Source organism: Ochotona princeps, chromosome 10, assembly GCF_030435755.1.
Source record: "Ochotona princeps isolate mOchPri1 chromosome 10, mOchPri1.hap1, whole genome shotgun sequence".
Classification (NCBI taxonomy): Eukaryota; Metazoa; Chordata; class Mammalia; order Lagomorpha; family Ochotonidae; genus Ochotona; species Ochotona princeps.
The window spans coordinates 32,822,300-32,843,222 of NC_080841.1; the positions used below are offsets into that span (position 1 = coordinate 32,822,300).

The 20,923-nt window shown below is 44.5% G+C and overlaps 1 protein-coding gene across 7 annotated transcripts in view; it reads right to left on the bottom strand.

Moving 5' to 3' along the window:
* The window catches only part of DCLRE1C (DNA cross-link repair 1C), a 52,415-nt gene that overhangs the window by 30,828 nt on the left and 664 nt on the right, over nt 1-20,923 (bottom strand). For 4 of the 7 annotated variants that reach the window (XR_009246182.1, XR_009246181.1, XM_058669283.1 and 1 more), the window contains exons 1-3: nt 14,816-14,977; nt 3,452-3,503; nt 14-98 (exon numbers count right to left, since the gene is read on the bottom strand). Coding sequence is in view for 3 of the 7 variants with exons in the window: in XM_058669283.1 (XP_058525266.1) it covers nt 14-98; nt 3,452-3,503; nt 14,816-14,924 (246 nt within the window). In the remaining 4 variants the exon portion in view is untranslated. Of the gene's footprint in view, nt 1-13; nt 99-3,451; nt 3,504-14,815; nt 14,978-20,923 lie in introns of those variants that run through there. The other 3 variants (XM_058669286.1, XM_058669288.1, XM_058669287.1) reach the window with 3 other exon arrangements.

A 20,923-nucleotide genomic window follows, 5' to 3' on the forward strand; every position in this document is an offset into this window, starting at 1 on the left:
ACATAAAACTTACAATTCGTTTCTCCCAAAATCTGTATTTTGGGCTAGTTAACAACAACTCCTTGGTAACAGGCGAACAGTATAGATAAACCTTCAAGCTGAAAGGAAAAATACCAAAAATTCAAACAGAAATAAACAGAAAATTGTTTCAGTATATATATTTCAGTATATATAAAAAGAACTATCTTGGGGACTAGAAAATACACTCTATCACACATCAGTTTTCTATGATTCAGTAATTGTACTGGCACATGAATGTCAAAATAGTTGCCAATATACATATATTCCATGGACTGTTTGATATTGCAGTCCCAACAAGAGCATACGGGAATCAAAGAGGCAGATCAAATAAAATACTGTTTAAAATACATAATCAGGGGCTCGGCAGCGTGGCCTAGTGGCTAAGGTCCTTGCCTTGATCCCATATGGCCGCTGGTTCTAATCCCGGCAGCTCCACTTCCTCTCTATCTCTCCTCCTCTCAGTATATCTGACTTTGTAATGAAAATAAAATAAATCTTTAAAAAAAATAAAAAAATAAAATACATAATCAGGTAAATGTGGAAAGACACCATCATATGTTCAGTTACCACTAGAGATAGAACAAGGGGTGCCCGGAACAAAGACTTTTGCTTTTTATTGCATATATATCTACTAGGTTTAAGAAAACAAATTGATTTAATAATAAACTTCAAAACTCCAGGAGTACATGGAATCGGCACTGGTTTGAGATCGGGTTGGTCCACTTCCAATCCAGCACCCTGCTTACGGCCTGAGAAAGCAGTGGAGGATAGCAAGAAGCCCTTGGGCCTCTGCTCCCATGTGGGAGATGGGGAAGAAGCTCCCAGTTCCTGGGTTCAGACCAATTCAGCTCTGGTTGTTGTGGCCATTTGAGGAGTATACCTTGCGATGGAGGATCTCTGTCTCTCCTTCTCTCTGTAATTCTTTCAAATAAATAATTTTTGTAAAATAAGTAATATAACTTAGAGTTGAGAATACAGTCCACAGTAAACTGTATTTTCTAAAGATGGCACACTCACTACCTGACCCCTGTTGGGAGCCATATATCATAGCCATACTGAAGCCATTTGAGTATAGATCTAGGTCAGTGGAAAGTACCAGCTAGCAAAGTGAAAGAGAAACCAAGTTTTAAGATACCCTGCAGTTTACAAGTTATCTAGCAACCTTCCCTGCTCTGACCACCCTTGGTGCTCATGACAGGATGTTGGCTCATGCCCTACCTGCCAGCATCCTCTGGTGAGCAGAAGAGGGTTTGGGAAATAGCTACCCAGAAAGAGTTGTGAAACCATGCCCACCTCTTGCGAGCATAAGGAACTTTTAGAGATAGCTATCCAGAAAGAGCTGTGAAACCATATCCCAGACCCTGCTTCCTCCTTCCCCTCACCCACTGATCCTGTTTTGCAGATTATAAAGCCTTGTGTGTGAAAATAAAAATTGGTCAGTTTGATCAGACAACCTGTCTTGCTGGCCATTCTTCGTGTTTCTTGTTCCCCATTCTCTCCTAGGTTGGTTGCGACCCCTGTTGACTGTCCTGCTGGACGGGACAGACCCCATCCAGACACTCTGTTTTCACAAAACAAATATCAAAATGCCTTCACTGACAGGAACAGTCTATACTCCCTCCCACTGGACCTGGGCAGATCTTGGGAACTGCCATACCCATGGAACACTGTAGGAGGAATTGCACCATTTTCTAAGCTACAGCCTCCAGCAATGGGGCTTCCTCCAAGTTCTCTCTTGGGATATATGAGGGGCTTCAAAAAGTTCATGGAAAATGCCTATTAAGAAAAAACAATGCACAAGTTTCAAAAAATGTACAAAAAATTTTATTTTTTAATTCCATTTTTTTTCCATAGACTTTTTGGAGTTTCCGCATTCTTTTTAACCTAGGGTTCCATTTATGAATTTCAGTTCTGAAACCATCAAGCTAAGGACTTTTCCAGGATGGAAAGGGGTGCCTAAGGAAGTCCAGCTGTTGTAGCTTCTGTTGACTCTGCCCAGTTCAGGTGGCACATGGTGATGGGAGTCTGTGGATAATTCCAGCCCCACATGACTCACAAGCAGACAGAAGCCGCCGATCGCCATGATATTCTGTCAGAATTCCAGCTCCACAGAGACAGGGCCAACACAGGACTGGGGCTGCTTTATGCAACTCAATTTCGAAGTAATTCGTTCGCAGAGCAAACTGATGCATAGGGTCTAAAGTCAGACAGACCTGGTTGAAATCCTGGTCCTGCCACTTACTGGCTGCATGACACTGGGCAGCTAACTTAACCTCTCTGGTTCCTCATTGTCCTCATCTATAAAATATAAATAATCACAGTACTGATTCCAAAGGTTATCAAGAGGCCCTGAGGAGAATGTCAGCTCCACAAAGGCAGGGTTTTCACACTGTGGTCCTCACATACTCTCAGGCTCTAGGACAATGTCCCACAGAACATGCTGTTGAAATAAGAAATACATAGTGTCCAGAATATAGTTAAGTAGCCGATAAATATTAGTTATCATTGTGAAGAACACAGTCTACAGCAACTGATTAGCAGATACTGACACCTGTTGACTCAAAGGTCAAAATGTCCTCTCAAATACATTTTCTGAGAGCTACGCGCAGCAGGTTAAGCCACCGTCTGCATTACTGCCATCCTTTACAAACACCACTTCCAGTCTCAGTTGCTTCACTTCTGATCCAGCTTTCTGCTAATGTGCCTGAGAAAGCAGTGGAGGATGGCCCAGGTTTGTGGACCCCTGTCACCTACACGGGAGACCAGATGGAGTTCCAGGCTCCTCACTTCTGCCTGGCTCAGCTCTGGCTGCTGTGGCCACTTGGGGAGTGAATCAGCAGATAGACGATCACTCTGTCTCTGTAACTGCCTTTCAAACAAATGAAATAAATATTTTTAAAGTATACATGCATATTTATTTGCAAAGCATATATGTACAGATAAATGATACAATAAACTCATCTGTGTGTATTTTATCAGACTATATTCTTTTTCTTTTGAAGATTTTTTTGACTTTTATTGCAAAATCAGATATACAGAGAAGAGGAGAGTTAGAGAGGAAGATCTTCCGTCCGCCCCATGATTCTCCCCCCAAGTGCCCACAATAGCCAGAGCTGAGCCGATCTGAAGCCAGGAACCAGGAGCTTCTTCCAGGTCTCCCACACTGGTGCAGGGTCCCAAGGCTTTGGGTTGTCCTTGACTGCTTTCTCAGACCACAATCAGGGAGCTGGATGGGAAGTGGAGTGCTGGGACACAAACTGGTGCCCATATGGGATCCTGGTGCGTGCAAGGCGAGGACTTTAGTCAGTAGGCTACCGTGTTAGGCCCAAAGACTATATTCTTGATGGATGTATTTTTCTGTATAAATACTATCTTGCAATTAAAAATGTTTACTTTAAAAAAGACAAACAAAAAGAGTAAAATAAACTACCTGCATTCCAATCTTCTTTTTAGTGTTGGGGCTCTTAACCCTTTCATATGATCTAAAACAAAAGAACAGAAAATTATTAGCATTCTATTACTTTCCAGATTTCTGAACCCAAAGGAACAGAATCATCTTTTTTTTTTTTAAAGATTATTATTATTATTGGAAAGCCGGATATACAGAGAGGAGGAGAGACAGAGAGGAAGATCTTCCATCCGATGTTTCACTCCCCAAGTGAGCCGCAACTGGCCGGTACGCGCCGATCCGATGCCGGGAACCAGGAACCTCTTCCGGGCCTCCCACGCGGGTGCAGGGTCCCAATGCTTTGGGCCGTCCTCTCCTGCTTTCCCAGGCCACAAGCAGGGAGCTGGATGGGAAGTGGAGCTGCCGGGATTAGAACCGGCGCCCATATGGGATCCCGGGGCTTTCAAGGCGAGGACTTTAGCCGCTAGGCCACGCCGCCGGGCCCCAGAATCATCTTTTTAAGCTTTCTGTTAAAACACAAGAGCCTCATCTTATAAGAGAATTGATTTATGTAAGCTAGCAGAAAACACCAGAAGTGGCCTGTCCTTGCCCCATCCAAAGCAACTTCCTAGGAGAGTAGCCTGGCACATCTCAGGACAGAATCCATGTCATTGCGAGAAGCCACAGAAAACTGCCACTGCTTCCAGCCTCCCTGTACTCACCCGCCCTTCAGACCTCACTCTCTGTGACCCACTCTCACTGCGTCCAGTGGCAGCAGGTTAACTGGTGAGACCTTACCATCCAGACACACTCTAGTCCTCCAAGTTAACAGAGAAAAGGTAACATTTAAGAAAGGTAACAAAGCAAACAGCGCATTCTGTTCTGGAAGGATGAGGACCAGGGTTATGTCAGTTCTTGTCTCACACCCAAAAATTTCCATGTAGACAAGGAACAGTGAGCAAGGCAAGGTTCACTGAAAGCAAGAAACCTCCTGCCAAAGCAGTCAGATGAGGGTACTAAGGGGGGTGGGGGGAGTTGCCAAAGAAGCTGGCCGGAGTCTGCCCTTTATGAACATGAGGTGGCTCTGTCTGATTGGCCCCCTTCTGAAAACCCAACCTAGATTTAATCAATCGGGGCAGGAGCAGAATAACAGCTAATTGGCTGAGGTCCTGGCTGCTCCACTTCCAATCACACAAGTTACTGCGGCTATTTGAGGAGTGAACCAACAGATGGAAGAGCATGCTCTCTCTCCTTCTCTCTGCAAATTTGCCTTTCAAATAAAAGAAACAAATCTTAAAAATTAATAAATCTTTAAAAAAAAAAAGATGTAGCAGAGCATTCCTTTGAGAGTTGATCTAAAGGTCCCTGAAAGAATGCAGATTTCCTTGGGGAATTCCCCTGGAGTTCCACTTAAGAGTTTGGTGGCTACTTTGTTTAATCCTAGAGGACACAAGATGTTAAAACAGCTAATTATGTATAGTTCTAACAAGAGGATAAAAAGATGGCAGGAGGGATGACAGCACAGATAGCCACTTCCAAGTTTTAAAGAAATTTCCCCAGTTTTCACAGAAACTTTCCACTAACATAGGTATCTTGTTCACTTCTTCGTGGAGCTGATCAATTTCCTTTTGAATCAGATTTGAGCTGTCAGTTAACACATTCCTGACAAACACCAACCTACTTGACTCTTCAGTTGTATAAATGCTCAATAGCTACATTGTTTTGCAAGATTCTTTTGAATTTAACTCAGTTCATCATAAATATATGCCAAGATAGTAGCAGTGACATGAGCTGTCTTTTTTATTTTTTTTTTAAGATTTATTTATTTTTATTACAAAGTCAGATATACAGAGAGGAGAGACAGAGAGGAAGATCCTCCGTCCGATGATTCACTCCCCAACTGAGCACGACGGCCAGCGCTGTGCCGATCTGAAGCCGGGAACCTGGAACCTCCTCCGGGTCTCCCACGCGTGTGCAGGGTCCCAATGCATTGGGCCGTCCTTGACCGCTTTCCCAGGCCACAAGCAGGGAGCTGGATGGGAAGTGGAACTGCTGGGATCAGAACCGGCACCCATATGGGATCCCGGGGCGTTCACGGCGAGGACTTAAGCTGCTAGGCCATGCTGCTGGGCCCATGAGCTGTCTTTTCTAACATACAAGATAACTGATTAATTTCCTTATGTACCCATGCAGCTAGTCTACCAGTTGGTAAAACTAAAATAGCTGCTAAAAAAAAAAAAAATGAGCTGCTACCAGTGCTTTAGTTAAACAAGATGACAAAGATTAAATACAATTGGGCAGGAGTGGGGGGTGGGTAACAATCACTTTACACGTATGCAATGTATCCATGCTGTCAGTAGAGAGATGTAAAGGGATGCAGCCAGCCCATAGAGCAACAGCCACAGTATGATTCAGGAATTGGGCAAAGAGAGCTATTACAATGAAGACCACTGTCTGTTGACACAGTTACATCATCTGCATAGTTGACATGGTTATGGAAGATGAGTGATGTTTTTGAGTTATACCATCGTTATATATAGTAAACAATAATGTCATGGAATTTGGCAATGGGTCTTAAGCTATAAGCAGTAAGGATATATTTTGGTTAGTTATATTACTTGGTGACTTTCCCAGACCTAATAAATTTTGTTGTAATACATCCATAGGGAGGTTCCTTCATACATACAAAAGAGATGTTTAACACATTTGAAGCTGGATGAGTCAATACATTCCCAGTAAGAGTACAAGCTACTGACTTACACAGCTATATGCCTTTCTATGTGCTTTCCTTGCTCATGCTCAACCAAAGCCAAGATCTTTACTGTCCAGTCCAGTCTGCTCAGTCGGGTTATACCATCCAGGATGGCACCTGTTGGACTAAACACTTCTGTTTCATCTCTTATCCAGAGGATAGTTCCTGTTAGCTTTGAGTGTTTAATTTTATATTATTGTTAATCAAGAAACTGTCTTGTATATACCATAACTGAAGGTGGGGATGCTTAAGCTTCAGTCTTGACAGTCTAATTTTACCAGTGAAATTCTATTCTGCCTATGCACATTAAAAATCTTAGAGGAAAGGAGATCCAAGATGGCTGGAGAACATACAGTCAAATAACTTTAGCTGCTGTAGAATAAAAACAAAAGGAAGCATCATCTTTTCTAGGGCCTGACAGAAATGGGAACAGGGAAAATTCCATGCATCAAGGGCAGTGCAGATAGCCACACAGCACAGTGAGCTGTCTGTGGTGAGCCACAATAGCATCAGGAAAGGTAGGAAAGGTAGATGTGCCTCCACTTGCAGCTGTAGCTAAGAAAGAACCCCACAGCCACCCACTGACTTATACTTCAGCCTGGGAGCTAAGCAGGGTCAGAGCAACTGCCAGTCTTGGAGCAAGCAAGCTGCTTTGATTCCTTTCCATCTCCCACTCTTGTGGAGTACCATGTCAGGCAGTGAAAAGTCAAGCAGTGCTCATCTGTTATGTCCCTGCAAGTATCAGCATCAGGAGACTGCAGCAGCACCTGTCCATGGTGATACTGCTGAGTGAGGACCTTGCAGTCAACATGAACTTGGAGTCAGCTTGGAGCACTGACGGTGGGGAGGGCACCAACCTAAACCCAGAAACTGAAAGCACATTGCTGGCTTCCCATGCCGACCCCCATTCCGATGAGTGACCTGGGTGAATAAAGGGAGGAAGCACCATCTTAAGGTAAGTAGAGGTGGCCATGGCTCTTGCAACCCGTAGGGGTTTTATCTAAGCTGCTGATCTGTGGTCCCCACTCACCCGATGTTTGCCGCAACAAAGTGAAGGGACAACTGACAGAATGGGAGAACATATCTGCAAACTATGCAACTTTTATCAGTATTAATATCCAGAATCTACAAAGAGCTCCAGAACTCAACAACAATAACCAAAAAATTCAATTAAGAAATGGGTAAAGGATATGAATAGGTGTTTTCAAAGGATGAATTCACATAGCCATCAGACATTTGAAAAAATGCTTAGAATCACTAGCCATCAGGGAAATGCAAGTTAAAACCATGATGAAATTACACCTCACTCAGAATGATTATCATGAAATGAGAAAACAATAAATGCTGGCAGAGACATGGGGGGAAAGGTACCCAACCCACTGCTGTTAGGAATGTCAACTAGTGCAACCACTATGGAAGACAGTATGGAAGTTCCTCAGAAATCTGAAAATGGATCTACCATATGACCCAGCTAACCCACTCATGAGAATTTACTCAAATGAAATGAAATCAACATACAAGAGAATTATCTGTTACCCCACGCTTATAGCAGTTCAATTCATAGTAACGAAGAAATGGAATCAACCCTGATGTCCATCTACGAATGACTAAATAAGGAAAATGTACTACACATTCATTGTGGAATACCACTCAGCAATAAAAAAAAAAAGAAAAGAAAAACAAATCTTTTTAACAAAATGAATGCAACCAGAAATAATTAGGCTTAGTGAATTTAGCCACTCCTAAAGACAAATATCATGTTTTCTCTGATGTATGGGAACTCATAAGTAGGTTTAGGGCGGGGGCTTCAAGCACAAACACACTAAGAATTGAAGTCCAGAGGAATGCAAAAGGCATCCTTTATGTTTGACATGGTGGGGGCCAATGCAGCAGTGAAACAGGCTAATCATCTGCTGTGTGGCACCAGCAGGTCAGGAGCCATGTGTTATAGCCACACTGAAGCCATTTTGAATATAGACCTATGGGCCAGTGGAAAAGCCCCAGTTGGCTAGATGCTTGGGAAAGAGGTTATGAAACTAATCACATGCTTAGTTTCAATTGTTTCTAGCAACTGTTTCAGAATGTGATTTATGCTGTACTTGTCAACATCTTGTACCTACACTATTATTGATACAGTGGTTACTACTGTTGATATGGTGGCTGCTCAAGAACAATCGGTCTTGAGACCATGGCTTGCGACCCAGTTTCTCCTTCCCTTCCAGAGCCTTAGTTACTGAAGAATATAAAAATCATCAGTTGAAAATGATAAATTGACAGCTTGATCAGACCTACTGTCTTGCTGTCCATTCTTTGTGTCTCTTGTCCAGTCATTCTCTCCTAGGTTTGTTGCGACCCCCGTTGACTGTCCTGTTGGATGGGACACCAGCATCCCATATGGATGCCAGTTCAACTTCACTTCTAATCTCTGCTTATGGCCTGGGAAAGCAGCAGGGCTGGACCAAGTTCTTGGAAGCCTGTACCCACATGGGAGATCCGGATGTAGCTCTCGACTCAGCTTCGAATCAGCGCAGGTCTGGCCACTGTAACCAGTTGAACCAGTGGATGGAAAATGTCTTTCTGTCTGTAAAATCTGTCTTTCAAATAAAATAATAAATATTTTAAAAAAACAAAAAGAAAAATTTGAAATGGTAAACTAGATCATTGCTTCTGGGATCCACAACATCAAAGCTATGCTGGCACCAGGAACCTTAGAATGCTTGGGCACCAAAGCCTTAGTATGAGGTAGAGGTCTTGTACTGATCTGCATTCTCACTGGGTTTTTGAACCCATAGAGCTGGAGTGTTGCAGGGATCTCAAAGTCCTTGCACCTTAAAGTTGCTTTCTATGGCATTTGGCCCTTCTTAAATGTGGGCAAGCAAGTGCCAGGATGGGTTTGGCCTACTTAACACATGCAAGGGGTAGCAGGAGCACGGTTTCGGTGCGTGTCTAGAGACCTGAGACCCCTTCCCCAACTTGGTTTCGGTGAAAGTCTTAAGATCCCTGCGAATCCATGCAGTTGGAAAGAAGCCTGAGGCCCTCTAAGTATTTCCCTCCCCTTCAACCTCTTCTGGTAATTTGAGTACTTTCCAGTAGCTTGGTTGTCTCCTCCCCCTGCCTACCCTGGGCCATACCATCTTGTAAATTTGTGATAGTCTTGTAATAAACAACTCCAGGATGTGGGTGAGTTACATAAGTTGTGGTGGGCTACACAGTGCGACCTGACAGTATGTGACAATTGTACTGATTGACTAAGCTAATAATATATAATAGATGCTTACATCCGAAAGAAATATTGTTTCTACCCTAAGGCTTGTTCCCCTGTACTCTTCCTATAAAAGTTTGTGCTTGGTTATCAATAAATGGACAAGTTCACAATAACTGTCTCTATTGGGAATGCCATCACCACATCACATTGCCTGGGTGGGTGGGTGGTCTGTGGCTCTGTTCCCCCCACCCCCGCCTCAAGTCTCAGGTCTTAATGGATACTGTCTTTGATGCGGGCAAATGGATTTTTTTTTTTTTTTTAAGCTAAACAGGCTGAGTCAAACCAGCTTTTCCCTGGGTACTCTCCACTCTTTGGCATTGAGGTCTATCTCTGAAATTTCCTCGGGTCCTGTAAGAACTGTGGAATGCATCTGGGCCAGGAGGTCTCTATCTAGGTGTTGCTGGGCTTTCTGGTATGATCAAAAATGAGTGTTACATCATTCCAGACACAGCTCAAAGGTTGGCTGAAATATTTAGCCTGAAGGGTCCTGAAGCACCTTTTATGGTCACATTATGAGACTATGAGACAGTGGGAGACAAAACTGGAGTAGAGGACAGAAAGTTGCTCTGGTGACCAGAAGGAATTTTCTAAGTCTTCTTTCTATTTAAGAACTACGCAGGGTACCTGGGTTGTTAATCTGATGTGTCACCAGAGCCTGGAAAGAGGGTCCTTGCTTCTCCGTCTTGGGTAGGAGGGAAGTCTACTGGAAATGCCTGACAGCAGAATTCTTGGCTTTTAGGGGCACTCAAGCTCCCAGAGATCTCTTCTACAAATAGGACATGGCCCTGGAGGTCCACTCTGACAATCCTGGACAAAATGTCCACTGCTACTGCCAACAGATGCACACCTCTCCTTAAACCTGTCGGCTCCTACTTATGAGTCCTCTCCTGATCCCTGTTACACAAGACTGTCACAATCACCTGTAAGAATCATCAGGGTGCTTTCAGGATCCCCTGCAGATTTTTACAGTTTTCTCCTGATGTCTGGAGCAGACTGGATCAGGAATTGTTTCTTTGAAATTACCTGTCTTTCTGCAGAAATCAGGGGCTAACAGGGTATATGTATTTAAGTCTCCCTTAGGCATCCATGAAGACAGAGGGATTTTCCCATGGCTCTTGGTCTATCTGAGATCCTTTGGATAGCTGAGTGGTTTGGCTCTAATTACCTTTAGGTCCTCTATAACACAGACATCAAGACACTTCCTTTTCTAATCACCTGCAGGACTCTTACGGTCCTAGTGAGGGTTGTTCTGGGGCCTGTTCATCTGTAGGGAAAGTCACCTCTTGTTCACAGATTGCAATTTTAGGGTCATGTCCATGGGATATATACAATGCACCTATAAGTCCTTTGCCACCTACATGATTGCAAGCTTCTGTGACCTTGTTAGAGTCCACTGCAACAGCAACATTACTTCCTTCAAGGTTAACTCAGACATCCATGCTAAATTCTGGAAGCACTCTATAGTATCATCAGGGCCATCTGTGAAAGTATGCAAATCTCCCTAAATCTCCCCAAGGCCTTGCAGAGAAAAGGGCCCTGGTCAATTAGCCTTAGGCTCTTAGGGAGCTAAAGGTTTGAGAGAGAGAACAACCCTGGGGAGTAAGGGGATTACAGGGAGGTGAAGGCTTTTGTTAAACACTTCCCCTGGAGGCTAACTTTCTGCATCCTCTAGTTTGTAACTAGGCCAGGCAGTGGTGACTGTCAGTCTCAGACTTTGTTTTAAAGGTGTGCATGTGTGTATATGTGTGTAAAGAATCTCCAGATCTGAGGTTGCAACCCAAGGGAGTACCCGCAACAGATGGGTTTGTTTCCCGTCTGGAATGAGAATAAACAGAAGTTTCCTTCAGCTTTTCTCTTGAGTTTGAGATGTCTCTCAAACTCTCTGGCACCCAGACATGCACTGAAGCCCACAAAGAAGGGAAGAAAGTGCAGGTGGGACTAGCACATATGGCCCATCTTGCTAATCTCTCCATGACTAAGTCAGAACATGGATTTGCCCTGTATAAATAAGTGGCTTTCTCTGACTGCCCCTTTCTTAAAATCCTAGACATTACTACTCAGGGAAGCAGAATAACAGATAATTAGAAGGCAGGAGTTAGAATGCTGCCTACCTTTGGTAATGCTAAGTGCAGTTAACTGACATAACTGCCTTCCAACTGGACTAACTGCCCTTTAGCCTAACATCTCACAGTTCAACATATGGTATGTACATACAATACATTCTGAATCTTCGGCATGTGACAACAATAACCAACCAACTGTCTTCAGTTACGATCACCACTACCCACACACACACGCCTACCATTTATCACTGGGGCGCCTCAAACCCAGAGAGAACAAGACAGTCAGAGCACCTCACTGGGCAGCTATTGACTGAGCACATATCCCCACAGATCTGCCTGTTCCCTCAAAGGTGAACCCTTTTAGATCACACTTGGTCCAGTCTTTTAGGCTCTGTGGGTACATTCCAGGGCAGGACTCTCTGGAACTGGTGTTTCTAAAGCGCTTTCGTCTCATGGCGAAAAGGGGATTGACTCCAGTTTCTGCTGTGTGCTCACTCTTGGCGGGTATCATCCCAGAGCTGTTGTAGCACACCATCCTCTCCTTCCCCATCACTCAAAGGCCCCTTGCTAACTGGGGGTTACAAGAACCTGGCTGAATGTGCTTGGTGCTCTGAGGACTGGACCTATAATCCTGCCCAAAAACAGTCACTGTAAATTGCCCCTTCAGGGAATCTTCTCCAACCCTGAGCCACTATCTCAGATGCCACCTCATCACAGGGGCCAGGAATTCCATCCCAGCCTTCCAAGTGGATGGCAAGGACCCAAGTACATGGGCCAGCCTTCTCTGCATTCCCAGGTGCTTTGGCAGGGAGCTGAATGGAAGTGGAGCAGCAAGGATTTGAACTGGCATTCCTATGGGATTCCCTGTGTGAAAGATGGCAACTTAACCACAGGGGTACTGCAATGCTGACCCTGCTGGGCCTTCCTAATGTCTAGTAAAGCCCACCCTGAACCCAGCACTATATCCCAGGCTTCACTGGGGTTCACGGCCTATTCCAAATTGCATCCAAATATGACCTTAGCAAAAGAAAAAAATCAGCAAAGGGATCCACACATTTTTGTCAAATATTCTTCATTAACTCGTTCAAGCTGCCATCTAAAAAAATTACATAAAATGTGTGGCTTATGTAACAAATTTTCTCACATTTCAGGAAGCTGAGAAACCAAAAAAAAAAAAAAAAAAAAAAATCAAGGTGCAGGCCAATTTAGTTTCTGGTGAGGACTCTCCAGAAACTAACCTGGGAGACAGCCACCTTCCTCTGTGTCTTCATGAGGACAGCCCCATCTCTTTCTTCCTCTTCTTAGGAGGTCACTAATCCTACTAGAGTAAGACTCCCACCTCTACCTTTACACTCTCAGCTAGCCTTAATGACCTCCTAAAATCTTATCCTCAAAGACAGCTTCAACAACCAAGTCTGGGGGAGACAATCTAAGAAGTCTATAACCCAAAGGGCCAGTGTTGTGGCACAGCACATTAAACAGCCACCTGCAACACTGACATCCCAAAAGGGTGCTGGTTAGAGTCCACTTCTCATCCAGTTCCCAGCTAATACACCTAGGGAAGCAGCAGCGAGAGACCCAAGTGTTTGGGCCCCTGCACCCACACTGCATCAACCGCACTGTGAGAAACCTCCAAAGCACGTGTTCTTTCCCTTGATGAATTTACATCCTGGTTAAGAGAGCCACACATGATTATTATAAACTGCTCCACAATAGCTCCCTGCTTAATGTACAGACGTGATGATAGTTTCACAAGTTCCTTTCCATGAGTTATTCCCCCAATCTCTCACTACTCCTAAACATGAAGGGCAAGCTCCTACACTATACTCTGGTATTACAGGACTATGTTAAATAAATTTTGTAAGACACTGCTGATTTGGACAGGGCCCCTGCTTTAAGCAGCAGGACCTGTGGCCAACTAGCAAAGCTGCAACCAATTCACTGGTTGATAGACCAGGCAAGAGGGAGCCAATTGAGTTGTTTTCTACATCTTTCATCTGTTTCTCTGCAAATACTATCAGATTGTTGGCTGGAGTTCTCAGAATCTGTGCTGGTTCTTGGAGCTGACCCATCAATAATTTTATTTTATTTTATTTTATTTTTTTTATTTTTTATTTTTTTTTTTTGCCTTGGCTCAAACAAGTCTTTCCTTTGAACAGCTATTTCTCATTTTGAGTTCAGGGATTCTAGGGATAGTTGACATACAGAGAAAACACAGCAGCAGCCTCAAACAACAGTGGATCCTTAGCGAACCCCAAAAACCAAAATGTTAGTTTCAAGCATCAACAGAAAGCCTGAGAACCTCCCCATCGTAGTCCTGACTCCTGGAGCAAGGAGTGCCAGAGTTTCCTCATCAACAAGAGATCAGGAGAAGCAGAGAGGCCCTTAAAATAGCAACAGTTTCAGTATTAGCTCCAGGCTAAGGGACTGAGATCCCACACACAGCAGCTGGGCTTCACACCAACTCCTGGAAGACAGACAGTGTCCTGATGCACTCAATAAGCTTTAAAAACACTTCTGGTACCTTCACCCATGAGACACAGCCCTGGCAGGGAAGGTGCAGGCATCCTACTGTGGAAAACCACACTGCCCCGCACTGCTGCCCGCCTGCTTCCATTAGTCAGTTCTGGGGCACCATGACAGATGCTGGTAATGGATAGAGTCAAGCCCTGAGGACTGGTAGGAATCCTCCTCACCTGAGGCATCTAGCCTCCAGCCCGCATGAAAGATGACATTCTAAACTTAATGCCTGTCTAGCTGCCAAACCTTAGTAGAATGTCCTGGGCGCCTGGTGGCCATTTTTTTTTCAACATTTGTTTACTTAATTGAAGTTAGAGTCACAGAGAGAAGGGGGAGCCAGAGAAAGTGGTCTTCCATCTCTTGCTTCACTTCACGGATAGCCGCAATGGCCTGGGAGCCAAGTCTCCCGCAGTAGTGACAGGAGCCCAAACACTTTAGGACATCTTGAGCATGGAGTTGGACTGGACACAGAGCAGCCCACGATGGGACGCTTGCATCTCAGGGAGCTTTCAGGCCCGCTTCTCGATTGGACGCCGGGTGCAGGTGTGGCAGAATTTGCCCCAACCTTGTTTTCCTGTACTTCGTGGCAGAGAGGCTGTGGGGTGGGGCAGGAGGGACCATCCAATCCTCACCAACCTGACTCCCCGTCTCCTTAGGGGGCTCCCCCACAAGAACCCGAGAGCAGTGCCTGACCCACACCGGCTCGGGGCCGCGGGGCACAGGCGGTCCGGGTCCGGGCCCGACCCCGGCTGCCACAGCCCACAGCACCGCTCCCGGAGCCGGGACCCGCGCCAGGCGCTACTCACCCTTGTGGCAGTGGGACAGGAAGTAGGCGCGGGCCCTCAGGTTCTCCCGGTCGAAGCGGTCTATGGAGATGGTTGGATACTCGGCCATCTGGCCCTCAAAGCAACTCATAGCGCCGCAGACCCCGACCTCCCGGCCGCCAAGGGAAACCCAGGCTGACCCTGACCGCCCCGCCACTTCCGGGAGCCTGCGCGCTGCCTCCTCATTGGCTGGCCGGGCGCAGCCTGGGCCAATCAAAAGAGCCCACGGTCCGGGCGCAGCCGAGGAGAGCCGAGTGGGGTTCCCGCCTCGGCCCCTAGCGGTTTAAATATCCCTAAAGCCCGAGTAGCCAGGTTTGCCTGGTCCTAAAGCGGCCAGCAGGGGATCAAGGCTATACAGCCAAGAGTCTCATCCCTGTCAGAAATCAACGAAGCCTGAGTGTCCCTCTACTGAAAAGTCGCCCATGTCAGTAAAGTTCCACGTACAATAGGGTGGAGGAAAAGCCACATATAGCCCCCTAGCAGTTGACCACATTTGAGAATGCGAAATGGGTCAAGCAGGTGTGCTTTCAAACCAGACTCAGTTTGGCTTCCTACTTGGAAACTGAATATGTTTTTCTCTGTTTCTCTGAATTGTACGCGAAGGTTGTCTCTGACGGTAAATTCTCTATTAGTTTCCTCTTCCATGTATATGTCCCATCTACAAATGTGGCTAAGCCATCCCTGATGACCACAACTCAGATAAATGATGTAAGTAAATTAAAAAAAAAAAAAAAAGTAATGTTTTAGGCTCTTGAAGCTACATTTTAGGAAGCCAGAAGGATTTAGAGAAGAGAAAACGCATGACGGGGCAAAGGTCTGACAAGGTTATAGTATTAAGATTCACTAAATGGGGCCCGGTGCGATAGCGTAGCAGTTCAATGCGCCAGGATACCATATGGGCGCCGGTTCTAATCCCAGCAGCCCTGCTTCCCATCCAGCTCCCTGCTTGTGGCCTGGGAAAGCAGTTGAGGACGGCCCAAAGCCTTGGGACCCTGCACCCGCGTGTAAGACTTGGAAGAAGCTCCTGGCTTTGGATTGGCTCAGTTCCAGCCGTTGCAGCCACTTGGGGAGTGAACCATTGGACAGAATATCTTCCTCTCCGTCTCTGCTCCTCTGTGTATATCTGCCTTTCCAATAAAAATAAAAATAAATCTTAAAAAAATTCACTAAATAAAGTCACCACAGATGTATTACGCTTTTCCCAAGTAAGTCCCTGTAGATATCATAGTGTTTAATCACAAACTACTGGAAGCTTTTTTGAAATGCTGGCTGTGCAGGGCACGATGACAAGACCTGTAGTAGTTACACAGCTGGGAAGTGTCTTCCAGGAATGAAGCTAAGCCCTTGGGGCGCGTCTGACGCAGGTGCTATGACATTGGGCTCAAATCTCCGACTCCCAGCCTCCCACTTTGGGATTCGAGTTTCCTTGCCCTACTTTTATGTTACTCATCACCCTCTTCCCAAGATGGACTGAATTGACAGGTGGATGCAGTCACCTTGGCAGTGTTTCTGATTATGAAATTTAGATCATTTCTCTTCCCTGGAGATAATATCTTCATGTTTGCTCTTATCTTGAGGGCTTTCTATCCTCCCAGGAACTCCAGGACCCAAAGAACTACTGAAACCCACTTTGTCATCATTAGAATTCCAAGGGAACATGATATTACAGACTAATTAAAAGAGGGCCATGGGTCCCAGCATGATGGCTCAGTGGCTAAATCCTCACCTTGAATGCACTGGGAACCCATATGAGCACCAGTTCATGTCTCAGCTGCTCCACTTCCCGTCCAGCTCCCTATTTGTGGCCTGGGAAAGCAGTAGAGGACGGCCCAAAGCCTTGGGACCCTGAACCCACGTGGAAGACCTAAAAGAAGTTCCTGGCTCCTGGCTTTGGATCAGCTCAGCTTCGACCATTACAGCCACTTGGGGTGTGAATCAGTGGATAGAAGAGCTTTCTCTCTATATCTCTTCCTCTCTGATCTGCTTTTTCAATAAAAATTAAAATAAGTATTTTTTTTGTATTTTTTTTAATTATTTATTATTTAACTTCAGTAATTACATTGTATTATGTGACACAGTTACATAGATACTTGGGTTCTCCCCACCCCTCCCCAAACCCTCCCACCATGGTGGATTCCTCCACCTTGTTGCATAACCACAGCTCAAGTTCAGTTGAGATTTCCCCATTGCAAGCGTATACCAAACATAGAGTCCAGCATCTTATTGTCCCGTCAAGTTCAACGGCTTCTTAGGTATACCCTCTCTGGTCTGAAGACAGAGCCAGCAGGGCTTGGTGGCGTGGCCTAGTGGCTAAGGTCCTCGCCTTGATCCCATATGGCCGCTGGTTCTAATCCTGGCAGCTCCACTTCCTCTCTGTCTCTCCTCCTCTCAGTATATCTGACTTTGTAATAAAAATAAAATAAATCTTTAAAAAAAATAAGTATTTTTTAAAAAGTATAACTAACTAAATAAATAAATAAAAGAGAGCTATAAGCACTATAGGCCACCCTGGGATCAGAACCAGTTGAATGCGCACATCTCAATGCCAACTCCATTCTCTAGGAATCTTTGTCCCTAGTCCCTGGAAGAGCCTAAGGAATGAAGCCATTGTTTGTTCTGCGCTTTGCAATAACTACCTGCTTTCATTTGCTGTCCGGGGTGAGTTTGCTGTGTGTTAGGTGAGAGTAGTCAGGTTTGGGAAGTTCTACAAGTGGTGTTCAACCACTATAGAGATGGCAGGCTTGCAGGGCATGGTAAATCGATGCCCTCTCGGAGACACAGAGTAATATAGGAACAAGCCAGAAATAATGAGTTGTAATCAGAGAAATTAGGAATCAGAATGTTACTCTTGAGTCTCGTCTTGTTCATATAGCCATGAACTCAGTTTTACTCAAGTACGTATTCTCAGGAGGGGTGGGGGAGAGGATGGGAAGGACAGAAGGCATGACCATATTTATGAGTAAAATACTCTGCTAGCAGGATTCTAATTTGGCAAAAGATGGGTTGTGTTACAACAAAGGACTCTTGCTGAGGTTAGACTGCCAATGCCTAATGGCAAATTCTACAGTAAGTCTGGCATCTACAGAATCCCTCAGAAGTAGGAGCTCATGGAAATCTTCCTCACCTACTTAACCACTTTCCACAGCAAGTATACTACAAAAGAATACAACGAAACTGCAGCTTAGCAGATTGAGCTGACATATCATATGGACGCCAGCTCGAGTCCCAGCTGCTCCACATCTGATTCAGCTCCCTGCTAATATGACCTGGGAAAGCCACAGTGGAAGACGTCCCTAGTTCTTGGGTACCTTCACACACGTGGGAGACCCAGAACCACCTCTGGGCTCCTAGCTTTGGCCTGCCTAGCCCAGCCCCAGCCACTGTGGCCATTTGAGGAATGAACCAGTGATTGGAAGATCTCTCTCTCTCTGTAACTCTTTCAAATAAATGTCTAAAAAAAGGTGGGGGGGGCAGTGGTGACGCAGTGAACAACATACATCTAGGTTGATTTCATACCTTAGTTATTGTGAATTTAACTCCTACAAACATGGGAGCTCAGGCAGTCTTCCATGAGCTGATCTCATTTCCTTTAGATATATTCCCAGGAGGGGAATATTTGAGTCACATGATAAATCTATACTGTTTTCCATGATGGTTATACCAGTGTACATTCCCACTGACAGTGTGTTAGGGTACTTTTGTCTCCACAACAATTTTTCGCCAGCAATTTTTAATTTTTGGATAATAGCCATTCTAGTTGGATTGAAGTAATACCTCATTGTTGTTTTGATTTACATTTCCCTGAAGGTTAGTGATCCTACACATTTTTTTCATGTAACTTTGAAAAATGCCTTTTCATATCCTTTGTCCATTTCTTAATTAAATGGTTTGTTTTACTGTTACTAACTTTCTTGGACTCCTTATATATTCTGAATATTAATCTGTTACAGGATAGTTTGCAAATATTTTTCCCATCCTGTCAGCTCACTCCTTGTTATTTGTTTCCTTTATTGTGCAGAGCTGCTTAACTTAGTGTAACCCCATTTCTCTTTTTGCTTTTATTGCCTATGCTTCTGGGATCTTATCCAAGAAGCCTTTACCTAGGCCAATGTCTTGCAGCATTTTCTGTTTTCCTCTAGCACTTTGCTAGTTTGGGGGGCTTAAGTTTAGGACCTTGATCTACTGAGTTGATTTTTGGAAAGGATATAAGATACAGGTCTTGTTTCAAGCTTCTGCATGTGGAAATCAAATTTTGCCAAAATCATTTGTTGAAAAGATTGTTCATTCTCCAGAGAATGATGTCAGCTTATTCGTCAAAGAGTAGTTAGTTGGTTAAACATCTGTGGGCTAATTTCTGGGGTTTCAATTCTGTTCCAAAGGTCTACATATCTATTTTTGTGCCAGTACCAGAATGTTTTGATTGCAACAGCCAAGAAAAATAGGCATGTAGACCTTTGGAACAGAAACAAGAAGGAAAAAATTGGCAGAGAAGGTGAATCTGAAGTCAACTTCCAGGACCAAGAACAACTGAAGTCCCTTGAAGAAGTATTCGTTCAGGCTGATACTGCAATTAGTTACTCTTAACCTAAGTATTGCTCTTGAAATTGATGAAATCATAGAGGTTTAAAAGGAAGTTGAGGCTGAACCAACAAAGTAGGGACCAAATTATTAGGGAGCTTGTACACTTTCCCTTGAATGTGGATGACATATGGGGTAGTTTCAAAACAAGGAGTGACTGACGAGAAGTTCACACTGCGTGGACCCTGAAACAGCACCACCAACAATATCTGGGAACTTGTGCCCTAGCACGAACTTGCTGAGTCAGAACCCCTAGGTGTGAGGCTCAGAAACCTGAGTCTTAATACACCTTCCAAGTGATTCTGATATATACTAAAGTGGGAGAATCACCTGCCTGGAGCTGGATTAGGCAGCCTGGGAAAGGCAGTCCAGGTAAACATTGCTCGATGCCCCACAGGAGGTGATAGTAGGAGTGACTTTATTCATTCAACAGTCACTGGCCCTTTGCGCTATGGATCAGTGCCTTTGAATTCTCAGCACTGATGGAAATATTGCTCGCGACTGTTTATGTAGCAGCACCAGATATTGCCCAAATTGTTTTATATGTTTTATTTCAACAAAGCCATGCACTCAGCATAGTTTCTGTCCTTGTTGTACAGTTGAAGAGATGAAGCTTAGCAATTTGCACAGGGTCTTGCTGCTAGTGAGTAGAACTCCCCTTCAAATTAAAAAAAAAAAAAAAACACTCTCCTAGCTACCTCACCATACTGACTCTGCAGGATCAGATTAGTGGTAAATAGATCAGTATAAAATAGCCTGCTTTAGCACCTACTGTGTGCTAAGTTCTGTTAAGTCAGTGTGGTTGAGGCATCCCAATCCCGAGCTATAGTGGAAGGAAGTCAGGACTGTATACACAACCTGTAGGGCTTTGCTGGCTTTGTAAGGACTGGTTTTTATTCTGCATCACCTGGAAACCCATTGCAGAACCATAAATAGAAGAGTGACACAGCATGACTTGGATTTTAAAAGGATGGCACTGACAGGGGTGGAGAGGATGGTAAAAAAGATTTATCGGGAGCCATTGCAGGAACCAGAGGGGGAAATGGCGGTGGCTTGGACTTGGGTGACAGTGGAAAGTCAACAGGTCCTACTATGGATGGATATGAAAGGTGAGAGAAAAGAGGATTTAATTGTCATTTACTACAAGGGAAACCCAGGAAGGAGCAGCAGTCTATGGTGTGGGGGCGGGGAGGAGGGTAGACATTAGGGAAGCTATTTTGGGCAACCAAGCGGAGGCTGAATGTGGGCTGGGTATACGAGTATCAAATCCACAGAAAGATCTGGTTCAGAATCATGGTAAGATGTTTCGGTTTGGGGTTTATTTTAGTTATAGTGTGTGTTAGCTTTATGTGTGTTAATAACACCATTTAAATCAGAAGTTTAAATCGTACTATGGCAATGCGTTTAAGAACTGAATCATATTTTAGAATTTTAACTACAGGTTGAATATCCATTATCTGTAATACTAAGTGCCTCATCAAAGTTTTTAAATTTTGGAGTACCTGCACACAT